This window comes from Lycium ferocissimum, chromosome 4 (assembly GCF_029784015.1).
Source record: "Lycium ferocissimum isolate CSIRO_LF1 chromosome 4, AGI_CSIRO_Lferr_CH_V1, whole genome shotgun sequence".
In the NCBI taxonomy this organism is placed as follows: Eukaryota; Viridiplantae; Streptophyta; class Magnoliopsida; order Solanales; family Solanaceae; genus Lycium; species Lycium ferocissimum.
In genome coordinates, this window is record NC_081345.1 from 47711096 (window position 1) to 47726496 (window position 15401).

At 35.7% G+C, this 15401-nt stretch overlaps 1 protein-coding gene across 1 annotated transcript; it reads left to right on the plus strand.

Moving 5' to 3' along the window:
• The first annotated feature begins 4996 nt into the window (after window positions 1-4996).
• LOC132054799 (uncharacterized) lies at window positions 4997-5605 on the plus strand. Its single transcript, XM_059446773.1, has one exon. It carries the CDS (start codon window positions 5020-5022, stop codon window positions 5551-5553), a length of 534 nt encoding a protein of 177 aa, XP_059302756.1. The 5' UTR covers window positions 4997-5019; the 3' UTR covers window positions 5554-5605.
• Window positions 5606-15401: the final 9796 nt, after the last annotated feature.

Consider the following 15401-nt stretch of genomic DNA (forward strand, 5'->3'; position numbering starts at 1 on the left):
AATTTGACTTTTGGTCACAACTTTTTACAAATTTTCCACAACCAAAAGGCCTGATGAGATGATTAGGATTTCTTCATACTTAATAAAAGGTCTCAGGTTCGAAAAAGAAAAAAAAAACTCCTTGTTAGAAAGCGTTTTTAACAATTATAATGAGTTTATTGATACAAATATGAAATAATCGGGTTGTTAAGGTTCAGACACCGAATTGTTAAATAAAAGAATGAATTTTCCAACTTCTTATACTATATGAATAGAGCTCTTTGCAAAGTAAGTTCTGATGTTACTCTAAAAACTCGCAAGTCTACTACTTCAGAATAACTTCACATTGAAGTTTCATATGGCTGAGTTCCAATAAGTCATTTTTATTTGAAAACTTCAGCCATATGAAATGCATGTCTTAAGTTGTTTCGAAATAGATAGACATGCAAAAATATTTTAAAAAAGACTAGATACACATTAAATAATGGTGTCCCAAGAAGGTGCTCCCCTGGATTTTTACAATTCTTTCTAAATTCAAAGTACTTCTCACCGTGGAAAAAGAAGAATAGACATAGAATGAATTAAAAAAAATAAAAAAATAAACTTGTATTTAATCTATTTGAAACAAAAAGTCAAAAACAACAAACTCACTAATGAAATCCTATATAGCATTAGGAGGAGATATTAAAGTCTCCACATATGTTATTGCCCAACTGAGGCATACTTATTCTTCAAGCTCAGCAACTTTAAATTCTCTCAACTTTCTTGTCTGCAAATCATAAACCTGAAATTCATCCCTTACAAACAACATTTCTCCATCCTTAACAAATCCCACAGGCACATGTTGTACCCAAAAATTGTCATATGAGCTATGTGGAATTTTAGTTCCCAACATTTTACTCCATGAACCGTTAATCTTATTCATACACCAAATTTCACAAGTAAAAGATTCAGCACAAAAAATGCACTCTCCTAGGGTAAACAGAATAAATGGATAGTCCTTCGTTACCTATGGCAGTAATATTTCCTTAAAATTTTCATTTTTTAGACACAAACATAGGATAAAAAATTTCCGTGTGTTTGGCTCATAGATGGTAATCATCTATAGGTATATTGCCAATCACTTTCCAAGTATTGCTTTTCGTCGAGAACACATGAACATTATGACCACTTGCACGAACTTGAGGCACTACTCGAATAATTTTGTAATCGTCAAGAGAAGAAATGTAGCCTAAACCATACAAAGCGGAAAAGATCTCCTCCTCCTCCTTAACGGGGATTGGAGGAAAGATTTTTCTTGATTCTCTGGTGGCAGGATTCCACAAAAAGATAATTCTATCGAAAGATAAAGCTATAAGAAAAAAAATCGGTGCAATAACTCATGGATCTTCTACTCAACGAATAATTGATTCCCGGGGGAGGCCCAATACGAGAGACACGTGAATCGTGTTGTAGCGGGGCGCCTACGGAGTAGTAGAAGTGTTCTTTACAAGCCACGAGGATTTTTTGTCGATTTATAGTACACGTTTTGTCATGAAGATCGATGAATTGACGATCATCAATTAGAGAACGCCATGATTTGCAAACGTGTTTGAACCGTACAAGGGATTGTATCGAAATTTGTTTGAGTATATGGATGAGGATATCATGGGGAAAGTGATCAGACATTCTTGATATCAAAAATGATTTTTGGCTTGAGCTGCTGCTTTTGATGTGGAAGATACTTGTTCCCTAGGGTTAGGGTTTAATATTAGTTAAGAAAATATATCATGAAAGTTGCCTTATTTTTTTGTAAGAAAAGGATTTTAATTATACATTGCAATTATTTTTCCCCATGGCACCTATTTTGCATTTTCCCCTATGGTGTGACAACTTGAACGTTTGGAATAAAAATTTTAAGAAACATATATTAAAAATTGATTTTGCTAAAATGACCAGCTAGATTATTCTATTGCCTTCTCAAAGGGAGAAGAAAGCAATAAAAATAGAGTTCCAACTTGATGTTCAATTCTTCATATGATGATTCAACAAACCCATTTTCACTATAAAAGGTTACGGTGGAATGACAAGTACGTCTCTATCCTTAATTAGAGATCTCAGTTTCAATTCTCGGTACCCTTGTAATGTAATTGCTTTTGGTAGGACTCGCTTTACCCCTAAAGTGAAACTTCCCGACATGACACCCAATTAGTCAGGTTCAAAAGCGGATTCCAAATTGTGAATTTTTTTGTGCAAATCCAAATTCGTCGAACTCCAAAGCGGGTATCGACAAGAACCTATTTTCTACGAAGTCTATTCTACGTTTGCAGCTTTAGTCAAATTTCAACCAAAATGTATGGCTTATAACGTAGCAAAAAAGCCCTTATCCTATATGCAATGCAACCATCGTTGTCTTGTTGTTCTATTGTGAGAACTAATATAAGATCACATTCTACAATCCTATTAATGTATTTTTTTTTTCCTTCTTCTTCCCTTTGCATCATTTGCCAACTTGAAAACGATATATACCTTCTCTTTTGCCGAAAGCGAAACATAATTGGTCGGAGACTTAGGCCTCATTTGTTTTCATTAAGATTAAGACTTCTGAATCTGAATGCTAATCTGAATGATTAAGATGTTGTCCTAGATCTAAACACTAAATGGTTACAACTGTTTGTTTTTCAACATTTGAATGTGCATAATGTATTTACTTACATAATAAATATACAACGAATAAAAAAGTAACTAAATATTAGAAAATAAATATAAATATATTAAAATAAAATTATTTTTTGATTAAGAGAAAGAGATATATATGTTCGTTAGTGATGGTGGAGATGCTTTGTGTGGTGGTACGGTGATAGTTGTGATGGTGGAGGTGGTTGGTGTTGTAGTGACTGGTGGGATGATGGCGGTTGGTAGTCGTTGTGATGGTGGGGTTGGTTGATGTTAGTAATTGATGGTGATGGCTAAAGAATGTGTGGTGATTGGCATGGTGCTGGTTGTATTTGGCAGCTGTGCTAGTTATGATGATAGAGGTTGGTGGTCATGGCCGGTGGTTAGCGACGGTGGTGGTGGTTGTGATAGCAAAGGTGGTTAGTGGTGGTCGGATGGGTGGATGGTAGTGCGTGGGTGGGGGTAGGGGTGGATTTTGGGGGTTGGGAGGGTGTTGATAGTGGTGGTTATGATAGCAGAGGTGGTTGGTGGGGTGAGGAGCGGAAAGGGGTGGGGGTTAGGAAGGGGTGGTTGTGGCGGTGAGGGTGGGGGTTGGAGTGGGGTTGTGGTGGTGAGGATGGGGGTTGGAGTGGGTGGTACTGGTGAGGGTGGGGCCGTGGGGGTGGATAGAGTGGTGGTAAAACTTATCCATAAAAAAGTATTTCTTAATGATATTAAGACTTTGTTCAAGATCTTAATGATTAAGACTCTTATTCAGATCAAATAAATGCTTAGATTTTAATGTAAACAAATATACTTAATGACTTAAGGTCTGAACTATTCAAATTCAAACTTCCATTACGTGCAAACAAATGAGAAGTATCATTGCACTCACTATTCTTTTGTGTGAAGTACCATTGCACTCACTATTCTTTTGTGTCATTAAGAACGAATATATATATGTTAAATTGTTTAAGTTTATATATACTATCCAAGCAACATTTTTTTTGCGCAGGTTGCCCTTTTTTTTGGGCTGGTCTTTAATTTTTGCCCTTCGCTTAAAACTATGGCCAAAAATATCCCGAGGTTCTGGTTTCGAACCCCCCGCTCAGTCAAACAAAAAAAAAATCGCAAGGCAAGGCTTTGCAAAAAATCTGCCTTGTGCGGTAGACTTTGGTTAAAGCATAACTAAAAGTTTGCCTTATAAGGCAAATTAGTCTGTCGTATTCGGCAGACTTTTAGTTATGCGTCAGACTTTTTGCAAAGCCTTGCTTTGCGATTTTTTTTTTTTAATTTTTTTTTATGACTATGCCGGGGTTCTAACCCAGAACCTCAGGGTATTTTAGGTGAAGGGTAAAAATTAAAGACCAGCAATTTGAGGGGCAAAAATTAAAGACCACCCCCAAAAAAGGGCAATCGTGCAACAATGGGTTGGACCTTCTTCGTCATGTCCTAATAACGTGGTTTGTTGTAAATGATTTAGTATGTTGACCTTACATTCGCCATTTAGATATCGGTAAAAACTTATTCAAATCCGTTATTTACATCAAATTATACTAATTTATCATAGTAAGTGATAAATTAAGATAAAAATGTGCATTAAATAATTATGAATTAGTGATAAGAGTGCATGTAAATACATGTCCTATATCAATTGGATTAATATAAACATTGAATACGTATGATTTTTCTCTCTTAAATATCTATAGGAAATTGAATCATGAGTCGCCGATATGAACTAACCCTACCTCATTAAAAGAAAAAAGTGGAGGGAAGTTACCACAAAGTAACCACCCACACCCTCTATAATGATCGTGTATATAAGTGTGTGGGATCAGTTTCTTTTATTGAAGGTGCTTCTCTCCTTTATAGAAGAAAAAGAAACGAATTGTTGGAAGTTGGATGCCCATCACATGAACTTGGGCACCTTGTAAAGTGAATGCCCATCACATGAACTTGGGCACCAAGTATGTGTGGCCATCAAGTTGTTAACTCATTTCCACCCACCAAGTTGTTAACTTATTTCCTCCTATAAATAGGAGTTCATTTGTAGAAGTTATATATACAATCAATTCTTCTCTATATACTTCTCTCTTGTATATTTACTTCATAGTCTTTATTTTATAACACGTTATCAGTACGAGACTCTGCCATCTTGAGCAAATACTTTGAAAACCTCGAAGGTATTGACTTTCTTTTTCTTAATTAATGACAAATCTTTCTAAACGTGAATTTGTTGCCTTCGATATATCTGGAAAAAGCTACCTGTCTTGGGTACTTGATGCTAAAATTCATCTTGATGCGATGGGTCTGGCAAACACCATCAAAGATAAAAATTAGGCATCGAATCAAAACTGCCAAGGCAATGATATTCCTTTTTGCCATCACCTTGATGAGAGCTTGAAAATGGAATATCTCACTGTTAAAGATCCTCTTATGCTGTGGAATAATTTAAAAGATAGATATGACCACTTGAAGATGGTTGTGCTTCCACAAGCACGTTTTGATTGGATCCATCTGAGGCTACAAGATTTTAAATCTATTTGGGCGTATAATTCTGCCATGTTTAAAATTATTTCTCAGTTGAAATTATGTGGTGAAAATATCACTGATCATGATATGCTGGAGAAAACATTCTCCACTTTTCCTGCCTCGAGTATGCTCCTGCAGCAGCAATACCGAGAGATGAAGTTCAAGAAATATTCTGATCTAATCTCACATCTTCTAGTGGCTGAACAACATAATGAATTATTAATGAAAAATCATGAAAGCCGACCTACTGGTACTGCCCCATTCCCTGAAGTGAATGAGGCAAATTTTTCCCATTCTAGGCGTGGAAGAGGTCGTGGCCCCAGTCGTGGTCATGGCCGTGGTCGAGGAAGAAATTTTAATCATGATTCTCGTCTTGCACCAAATAACACCCTTCACCACCAAAGATAGGTAAAAAAAGGTGAAAAGCATGAAGTTGTGCAAAAGAAAGATTCAGAAAATAAATACTACTGATGTGGAGTAAAGGGGCACTGGTCACGTACCTGTCGAACGCCAAAGCATCTAGTAGAGCTTTATCAAGCCTTCCTCAAAAAGGCAGAAAAGAATGCCGAAGCAAATTTTATTTCTGAAGATAATGTATCGAGCCCATCCATCTGGGGATGTATTTTTTGAACTCCCTGAAGGAAAAATAGATCATCTGATCGGTGATGGATTTTTAATAGTTTAAATATTTTCATCCATGTTGTTACTATTAGCTATAATAGTTATGTTTCCATAGTTATGTAATAATGCTTTCTTTAATAATAATATCTACTTTCATGTTCACTTTGTCTATTCTTTCATTTTGAAGTACATATGGAAATTTCTCAGATTTTATTTGGATCAATGACCAATCATGAAGATATTTGTGTGATTGATAGTGGAACAACGTATGCCATATTCAAAGATGAGAAATACTTTTCTCACTTGCGTAGGAAAAGGGAAAATGTTAATAAAATTTCTGGCAATTCGAAATTGATTGAAGGCTCCAGAAGAGCTACTATATTTCTGCCTAAGGGGACGAAACTTGTTATAGAAGATGCATTATTCTCTTCTAAATCCCCAAGAAACTTGTTAAGTTTCAAAGATATCCGCCGTAATGGGTATCACGTTGAGTCATTAAACGAAATAAATGATGAATATCTTGCCATTACAAAGAATGTCTCCGGCCAGAAATATGTTTTGGAGAAATTACCAACTTTTTCTTCTAGTCAGTATTATGTAGAAATTAGTACAATTGAAGCACACTCGATCGTAAACCAGACGTTTAATAATTCAAGTACTTTTGTGCTTTGGCATGACCGAATAGGTCACCCTGGATCAATAATGATGAGACGAATTATTGAAAATCCAAATAGGCATCCACTTAAGAACCTGAAGATTATTGTAAGTGGTGAATTTTATGTGCCGCTTGTTATCAGGGTAAATTGATAGCTAAGCCATCACCAATGAAAGTTGACTTGAAACCCCTTTCTTTCTAGAGCGTATACATGGGAATATATGTGGACCTATTCATCCACTTTGTGGGTCATTCAGATATTTTATGGTCCTAATAGACGCATCTTCAAGATGGTCTCATGTGTGCCTCCTATCGTCTCGCAACCTGGCGTTTGCGAAATTATTGGCACAAATAATACGCTTAAGGGCACAGTTTTCCCATTATCCCATTAAGGCTATACGCCTCGATAATGCCGGAGAATTTACGTCTCAATCTTTTGATGATTATTGTTTGTCGGTTGGGAAAAAGTTGAACATCCTGTGGCTCATGTTCACACCAAAATGGCTTTCCGAGTCATTTATTAAACGACTACAATCGATAGCAAGACCACTACTTATGAAAACACGGTTGCCAGCTCCGTGCGGGGTCATGCTATCTTACATCATCTCTTATTCGTCTCAGATCGACTCATTATAATAAATACTCCCCGTCACAATTAGCATTTGGTCATGAACCAAATATTTCTCATCTCCGAATCTTTAGCTGTGATGTATATGTGCCGGTAGCACCACCACAACACACTAAGATGGGCCCCCAAAGAAGGTTAGGAATATATGTTGGGTTTGAATCACCCTTTATTATTCGCTATCTTGAGCCATTGACGGGAGATTTATTCACTTTGCTCGATTTACAGTTATTGTCGATTTGATGAAACAAATTTTCTACAATTAGGGGGAGAGAAAAGAAATCAAAAGAGAAATTGCATGGAGAGTTTCATCACTATCTCATTTTGATCCACGTGCCTATATGTGTAAGATCCGTAAGATCATTCACTTGCAAAAAATAGCAAATCAAATGCCAGACGCATTTACTGATTTGAAAAGAATAACTAAGTCATATATCCCTGCAGAGAATGTGCCTATCCGAATTGATGTCCTAAAGGGAAAATCTACTAGTGTCATAGCCTCTGAATCTCATATACGCCTGAAGCGTGGTAGGCCATTGGGTTCTAAGGATAAAAATCCTAGAAAAAGAAACATGAAAATGATCAGAATGACACTATGAAAGAATACCATGAAGATATTTAAGATCTGATTAATCCTGATATTCCTGAAGCTATTAGGGAACCCGAGACTTAAGTGAGTATCAAACTATAATTGAGTTCTTCTGGTGATGAGATAGATTTGAATCGATCAAAGATTATGGTGGATAATGTTTTTGCATATAATGTTGCACTGAATATTATAAAAGACATTGAGGATCAGGAAACTCAATCTGTCGAAGAATGTCGATGAAGATATGATTGGCCAAAATGGCAAGAGGCAGTTCAATTAGAATTGAATTCACTTACCAAATGTGAGGTTTTTGGACCGATAGTCCAAACGCCTAATGGTGTAAAACTAGTTGGCCACAAATGGGTCTCTGTGCGGAAAAGGAATGAGAGAAATGAAATTGTGAGATACAAGGCATGCCTTGTTGCACAAGGATTCTCTCAAAGACCCGGTAGCGACTATGAAGAAACATATTCATCCGTTATGGATGGCATAACATTTCGATATCTCATCGGTTGTTGCCACGAAAACCTTGAAATACATCTGATGGATGTGGTTACACCTTACCTTTATGGCTCACTTGATAATGAAAATTCCTGAAGGATTTAAAATGCCTGAAGCAATTAGTTCAAAGTCTCGGGAGATGTATTCAATCAGATTACAAAGATCGTTGTATGGTCTAAAACAATCGTGGCGCGTACGTGGTACAATCGCCTCGAAATGGCACTTGGTAAATGAAAGTTATATAAATGATGCCATTTGTCCATGTGTTTTTATTAAGAAAACAAAATCGAGTTCGTTATACTACATTGTTTATGTTGATGACATAAACCCAATTGGAACTCGAGAAGAGCTCCAAAAGGCGATTGAATATTTAAAGAAAGAATTTGAGATGAAAGATCTCGGAAAAACAAAACTTTGTCTTGGTTTGCAGGTTGAACATTTAGCAGACGGGATCTTTATCCATCAATCTGCTTATACTGAAAAAGTTTTAAAACAATTTTACATGGACAATGCGCATCCTTTAAGTACTCTAATGGTTGTTCGCTCACTTGAAGAGTAAATACCGTTCCCGACCTCGAAGAAAATGAAGAACTTCTTGGTCCGAAGTACCATATCTTAGTGCAATTGGTGCACTTATGTATCTTGCTAACGCTACAAGACTCGACATAGCGTTCTCGGTTAATTTGCTGAAGATACAACTCTTCTCCTACACGAAGACATGGGAACGGAGTTAAGCATATATTGCGATGTTTGAAGGATCTAGCGATATGGGTTGTTTTATACTAACAAAGTTAGTACGGATCTTGTTGATTATGCGAAACAAAAGTTATTTATCGATCCACATAAAGCTCGATCTCAAACGGGCTATGTCGTTTACATGCGGAGGTACTTTTATATCATGGCGATCTACAAAACGGTCCATTGTTGCTACTTCTTCAAATCATGTTCGAGATAATCGCTATTCATGAAGCAAGTAGAGAATGTGTGGTTGAGATCAGTGATACATTTCATCAGAGAAAGATGTGTCTTGAAGTGTGATACAAAAATACCCACTGTTGACACCCAATTTTGTCCCTCCTTTATTCGTACTTTTTATTTCTGCGGGCTTTTAAATTTACTGACGAGCTAAATATTTTATTTTTACTACTATTTTTACTTCTACTATTAATACCATTACCTTCATTTTCACTATTTTTTACTAGTATTACTTTATCACGAATTTTAAACGGTTCGCCATCGTTTCGTATTAGGATTCGTACTCGTTAAATTAATTTTTTACTTTATATGCACTAATTACTATTTGTCTTCACATAATATATTTTGTACTAATTATTAAGTTAAAAAGCCCAAATGATTAAACAGAGGAGAAAAGATCAACATTTTTTTAGCCAAATCATTAGCCCACATCCCTTATTAATCAGTCAAGCCCACACTTCAAATTCAACCCAGCCCCATGTTAATTTCGGACCAGCCCACCATTGCCTAAAACCGCCTGACCCGGCCCACTATAATCCCTAGATCTATTCTTCACCAAATAACACAAAGCAGCCGCACACTTTGTTATCTTCTCCTCTTTCCTTCCACTTTTGACAACTGCAGTTCCCCTTTAGTCATGGCAGATACTTGCCACCCCCATTTTCGTGCAATATGCACAACTCCTTGTCCTCTTCTTCCTCTCACCTCTCCCCATTTGTAGCAAACCCTAGCATTCCTTTCAACTTTGAACAGAAATTGCCCCTCCAATTTAGAGTAAGCTTTCACTCTTTTCACCTTTTCCCGCCTTCCCTCTTCGTCACGAGGTTCGGTCAACAGGTACATAGCACAAGAAGCCAAGAAAAGCTTTTCAGAGATCTGAGCATTCACGGACCATTTCAAACGGCTCTTTGAACTTGTGTTTGGAGCCAAAAATTTCGAATCCGAGAAACCCTAGTCATTTTTACACCTATAAATACTCTCTTATGCTCTCAGCCGAGGGGGGGTCTTTTGGGGGAGGGGAGAAAACGAGTTCCTTTTCAATAGCCATAGCATCATTCTAAAATACAGTCAACATATCACTTTACTTTCATTTTGCATTCGAAACTCGGGTTACTTTAATCGGGTCGGGTTCGTCGTGTTCGATCGTAGATTCGCGACCGTCGACGCTCCACTTCACTGTACCCACAAAAGGTCAGTAAACCTGAAGTTTCAATCTTTCCTCTGTTTCTGGTACTGTTAGTGTAATGAGTTTGACGTTTGAGATAAAATCAGAGTTTCTCTCGTGTAAAATCACTTCCCATGTTTCCTCGATTTGTTTCTTGTTATTAGCCTAAAAGATCATTCTTCGTCATTCATACTTTGTTGTTTATACGGTTGAAATTTCGACTGAAACATGTGTTACTAGTTTGGTTGAAATCACGACTGAAAATGTGATTGAGTTGCTGTTACGACATCTTTATTATGGCATGTTGGTTGGGCTGATTTTCGGCTTTAGGTTTAAAACTTTGATTCATTAATTTAAGTTAACCTTAATTTAAGTTGTTTAGTCACGCGTCCCTGGTTTTGATTTAGAGATGCTCGATTAAGGTTGATAACTATCAAAGTTTAGAGAATTCTAAGTTGAATATCGGTTTGGTTCTTTTGTTCTGAGATTCTGTTTGAGGAAGAGGCAGAGTTTCAGTAATAGAGTGAGTTTATTAATTGAGATTACGAGTGCGATTTCTTACTTAGAATGACAGTGGTCTCCCCTCACGTACTTTGATCAAGATTGGTTCGTTCGTTTACCGCTTTCATAGATTAGTCGTGGTAAGTTGTTTAGTTGAAATATGACAAGTGCTAATTTTGCTGGTTTGTTGCTTATTTAAATGGTTATCATGAGTTGTTTGGTTAAATATGGCGAAATGTTAATCGTGTCAGTTTATTGTTTCCATAGTTGTTATAATTGCCTAGTAAACACGATTATTGTTAATACTTAATTTTGGTAGTTTGTTGTTTACACAGTTGTCGTTGTCTAGTTATTATATGCACTCATGGTGATTTAGAAATCCATGTTCATAATTTTATTTTAGTGTAGTCCCTGTCCATGATTTTATTTTGGTGTGTTCTCTCAACTTGTTATATCATTAATGAATATATGGGTTCGTTATGGCACTGTTGCTGAGGCAAAGGACTGTTGCGATCTGACCATTCGTTGCTGCCTTTAAAGGCAGATTGTTGCTGCGTTTTTTTTTAGCCCGAATGTTGCCAAATGTTGGGTACTTTGAGTTAATTGCTGTTATTAAGTTAATTGCTACATTTTGTCCGACTGAGCTGCACGTTTGAAATTAAAACCAGCTGCATCCCTCAATACAACTCACTTTCTCTTCCTGAAAAATAGAGAAACGAACAACATGTTAGTAAATAAAAAATGGTGTCCAAAAGAAATATCGACTATGTAGTATCAGAATTGCATAGAAAATAGCTTCACTAAAACCAAATGATTATTTTCCTGAAGGCTAAGCTTCTTTTTGCTTAAAAACAATTAACTGTTTCGTTATTAAGAATTCTTGTTTTGAGTATGTTCCTTTGTTTATTCGTATGTAAATTTTAGTGTGAAATTTGATTAATTGTTCATGCCTTTAAGGTCCTTATTCATGTATATGTTTGTGGTGACTTTCTTGAATCTATGGGTTGTGAATTGAACAACGGTGCTATTTTACTTCGTTGCTTATTTGTACAAGGAGTTGTATCGTTACTCTAATCCTCTGTTATTTTTTTTGTTTTGCATGAACACCGGAGCCGAAGAGTTTCACTTTGAAACTCAACGCCACCGCTACCACGCGGGGCCTGCACATCCTCTTTCTTGCTTGCCTTCGCATTACTATTCAGATGTCGAATTGCAAAGGGGGTTTTGTCATCCTGTTAAAGCCGAACGTGGCTGTTGATTATCCTGCTTATTTTAGCTAGATTCATTTATTTGTGTTGGTGTGACTAACCTTGCCTGTTATTAGATAATTCGCTATTAAGACTTTAGTTACTTTATAAGTTTTATTTGACATTTTACTCTAGCTAATACACAATAGACTAGTTACTTAACGTTGGGCTTTCCTTAAGTGTCTTCACCAAAAAAATATATTTTATCAAAAACTTTCCATTTTCAAATAGGCCGGCTTTTCCTTTGAATATAAATAGGGCCGCCCCATCTCTTAAAACATTTCATAATCACAACGAGATCTAATACTTTCCATAAAGATTATAGACTATCCCTAATATAATTGGCAAAGGAGAAATTGACTTTACAAGATTTGCTTTCTAAAGAGATTTGATACAAACGTTTCTTTTAATTTAACTACCCCTTTTCTTATACATCTATCTATAACTTTAGCAATGCTTATAAAGATATTTTCTTAAATGTTATAAAATATTAATTTACACTTAGCCTAATTAATTTTAAGTCCGGTCGGATTAACCATTGTTAATGGAATTTGGAGGATGCCTAATACCTTCCCTCTAGATTAGTAGAACCCTTACTTAGAATTTTGGTTTCGTAGACTTTAAAAACAAATCAACTTTAGATAATAACTTTAATTACCTTAGGTGCCCTAATTCACCATAAATAATTAGGTGGCGACTCCTCAACTTTAAATTAACCCCGGAATTATCCGGATGTTGTAAACTATTTTGACCCTGGTTAAAATAGGGTATGACACCCACAGTATTGTATGAAGATAATGTTGCATGGATAGCTCAATTAAAAGGAGGTTTCATAAAAGGAGATAGAACGAAGCACATTTCACCAAAGTTATTCTTCACACATGATCTCCAGAAGAATGGTGATATTGATGTGCAACAAATCCGTTCAAGTGACAATCTTGCAGATTTGTTCACCAAATCTTTGCCAACTTCAACTCTTGAGAAGATAATATTCAAGATTGGAATGCGAAGACTCCGACATCTGAATTTTGGTCTTCGTCAGGGGGAGTGAAATACGTACTGTACTCTTTTTTCCTTAACCAAGTTTTGTCCTATTGGGTTTTCTTGGTAAGATTTTTAATGAGGCAGCTCTCAAAGCGTATTACTAGATATGTGTACTCTTTTTCCTTTCTTAGGATTTTTTTTCCCACAGGATTTTTCCTAATAAGGTTTTAACGAGGCACATCATCTAATTAATGGACATCCAAGGGGGAGTGTTGTAAGTTGGATGCTCATGACATGAACTTGGGCACCTTGTAAGTTGAATGCCCATCACATGAACTTGGGCACCAAGTATGTGTGGCCATCAAGTTGTTAACTCATTTCCACCCACCAAGTTGTTAACTTATTTCCTCCTATAAATAGGAGTTCATTTGTAGAAGTTATATCTACAATCAATTTCTCTCTATGTACTTCTCTCTTGTATATTTACTTAATAATCTTTATTTTATAACACGAATAACATTTAGTTAGTGGATTCTTATGTTGATTTCGAGAAATTCAAAGTGAACTAGGAACAACTTTTTGGATTGTAATTTCAATTCCTCTACATAATAGGTACACAATTCTTGTTCTTGTCCTCTATTTATTTATTTCCTACAATATCATTTATTTATTTCCTACAATATCTTTATAATGGTTTAATATTCTTTTGTTATATGATATAAAATATTTACTTGTTTCAAGATTTATTTTTTCAACATTAGAAACACAATTATTTAGGACTTAGGACATCTTTTTAAGTTGATTGCCTACTTGGTTTGCTTTTGCACAGAAGCAACAATTATTCACCACAGAAATGTCTGCGGCGATTGTTGGGAAATTAGAATGTGTTTAAATTAAATGTCGTTTTTTATCATCGCAAAGCATTCAAAGATGAAGTGTAATCTAATCTGGATAAAAAGATACATACGAGCTTTTTCTCATTTTCATGTTTTCAATTGATATGTGCCACCAAATGGTTGGGGTGGTTGGAAGTTATACCTTTTCTCCGTAAGACGAATTTAGGATTTCCAGAATATGAGTGGATTACTAAAAAAGGAGAAAAAAAATGCATTAAGCTGGAATTGATCTCTGTTTCTCTTGGTAAATAACTAAGCTTTTAACCAAATAATGTTAGATCAATTCTAGAAAATATGTATATAGAATATCTAATTTTGTGGAAAAACCATGGGTTCACGTGCTCTAAAATCTACACTTAAATATACCCCCTGCTTTTCCCAATAAAGACGAACGACATAATATATCCTACGCCCGTTTTCACTTGTCCATTGGGAAATGATTATAATTAATAATAAGGGTAAATCAGGAACTAAGTGACAAATTATGTCTTGATTTTCCAAACTGGACAAATAAAAGTAGACATCTATTTTTAGTATGGTGTACAAATAAAATTGGACGGAAGAAGCATATGAAAGTGAAAATTAAAGGCTGAGCTAGCATGAAAAATTCGAATTCAAGCAATATTTAATAACTTTAATTCAAATCTTTTTTAATGAGAAATTCATTAAATTTAAGAATTCATAATATTCAAATTTGAAGAGGAAAAAAGACAAACTTCAAAACACAAGAAGTAAATAAGGTTCTACCCAGATTTGAACTCGGGCTATTTCTAAAATATGAGTGCATTACTAAAAAAGGAGGAAAAAAATGCATTAAGCTGGAATTGATCTCTGTTTCTCTTGGTAAATAACTAAGCTTTTAACCAAATAATGTTAGATCAATTCTAGAAAATATGTATATAAAATATCTAATTTTGTGGAAAAACCATGGGTTCACGTGCTCCAAAATCTACACTTAAATATACCCCCTGCTTTTCCCAATAAAGACGAACGACATAATATATCCTACGCCCGTTTGGGTCCGGAACAAAAATGATGCAAAAAATTTTTTTTTTAACCAAAATACCCCAACAAAAAAAAATGTTACCAATATACCTTTAGCGCAGTATTTTACTGCGCTAAAGCACTTAACGGTTAACGTTAAGTGCTTTAGCGCGAAAAAAATCTTTTGCGCTAAAGGGACTTTTTCGTCTTGATATAGCGCGATTTTCTTGCGTTATAGTCATCAACATAAACGATCGGGTTCCACCACCGGTCCCCTCCAGCCGGGTTGAAAAAAAAAAAAAAAGAAACGGCCATTGACGAGAAAAAAAGAGGTGGTCCCACTTCCAAAAACGTCACTTTCTATTAAATTTCGTCCGGAAAGTTTAGATTCTCGGTATATTCAAGTCGAGGAGCAAGATTCTAAGTTCAAATTTTGGAGAAAAGCGGCGTAGAACTCGATTAAATAACTCTACAAAAAATCTTCGATTAAGGTTTTTTACTATGAACTTTTGT

What these genes read in the sequence shown, in the direction of transcription:
- LOC132054799 (XM_059446773.1), top strand. Translation starts at nt 5,020, where the DNA reads ATGGAATATCTCACTGTTAAAGATCCTCTTATGCTGTGGAATAATTTA.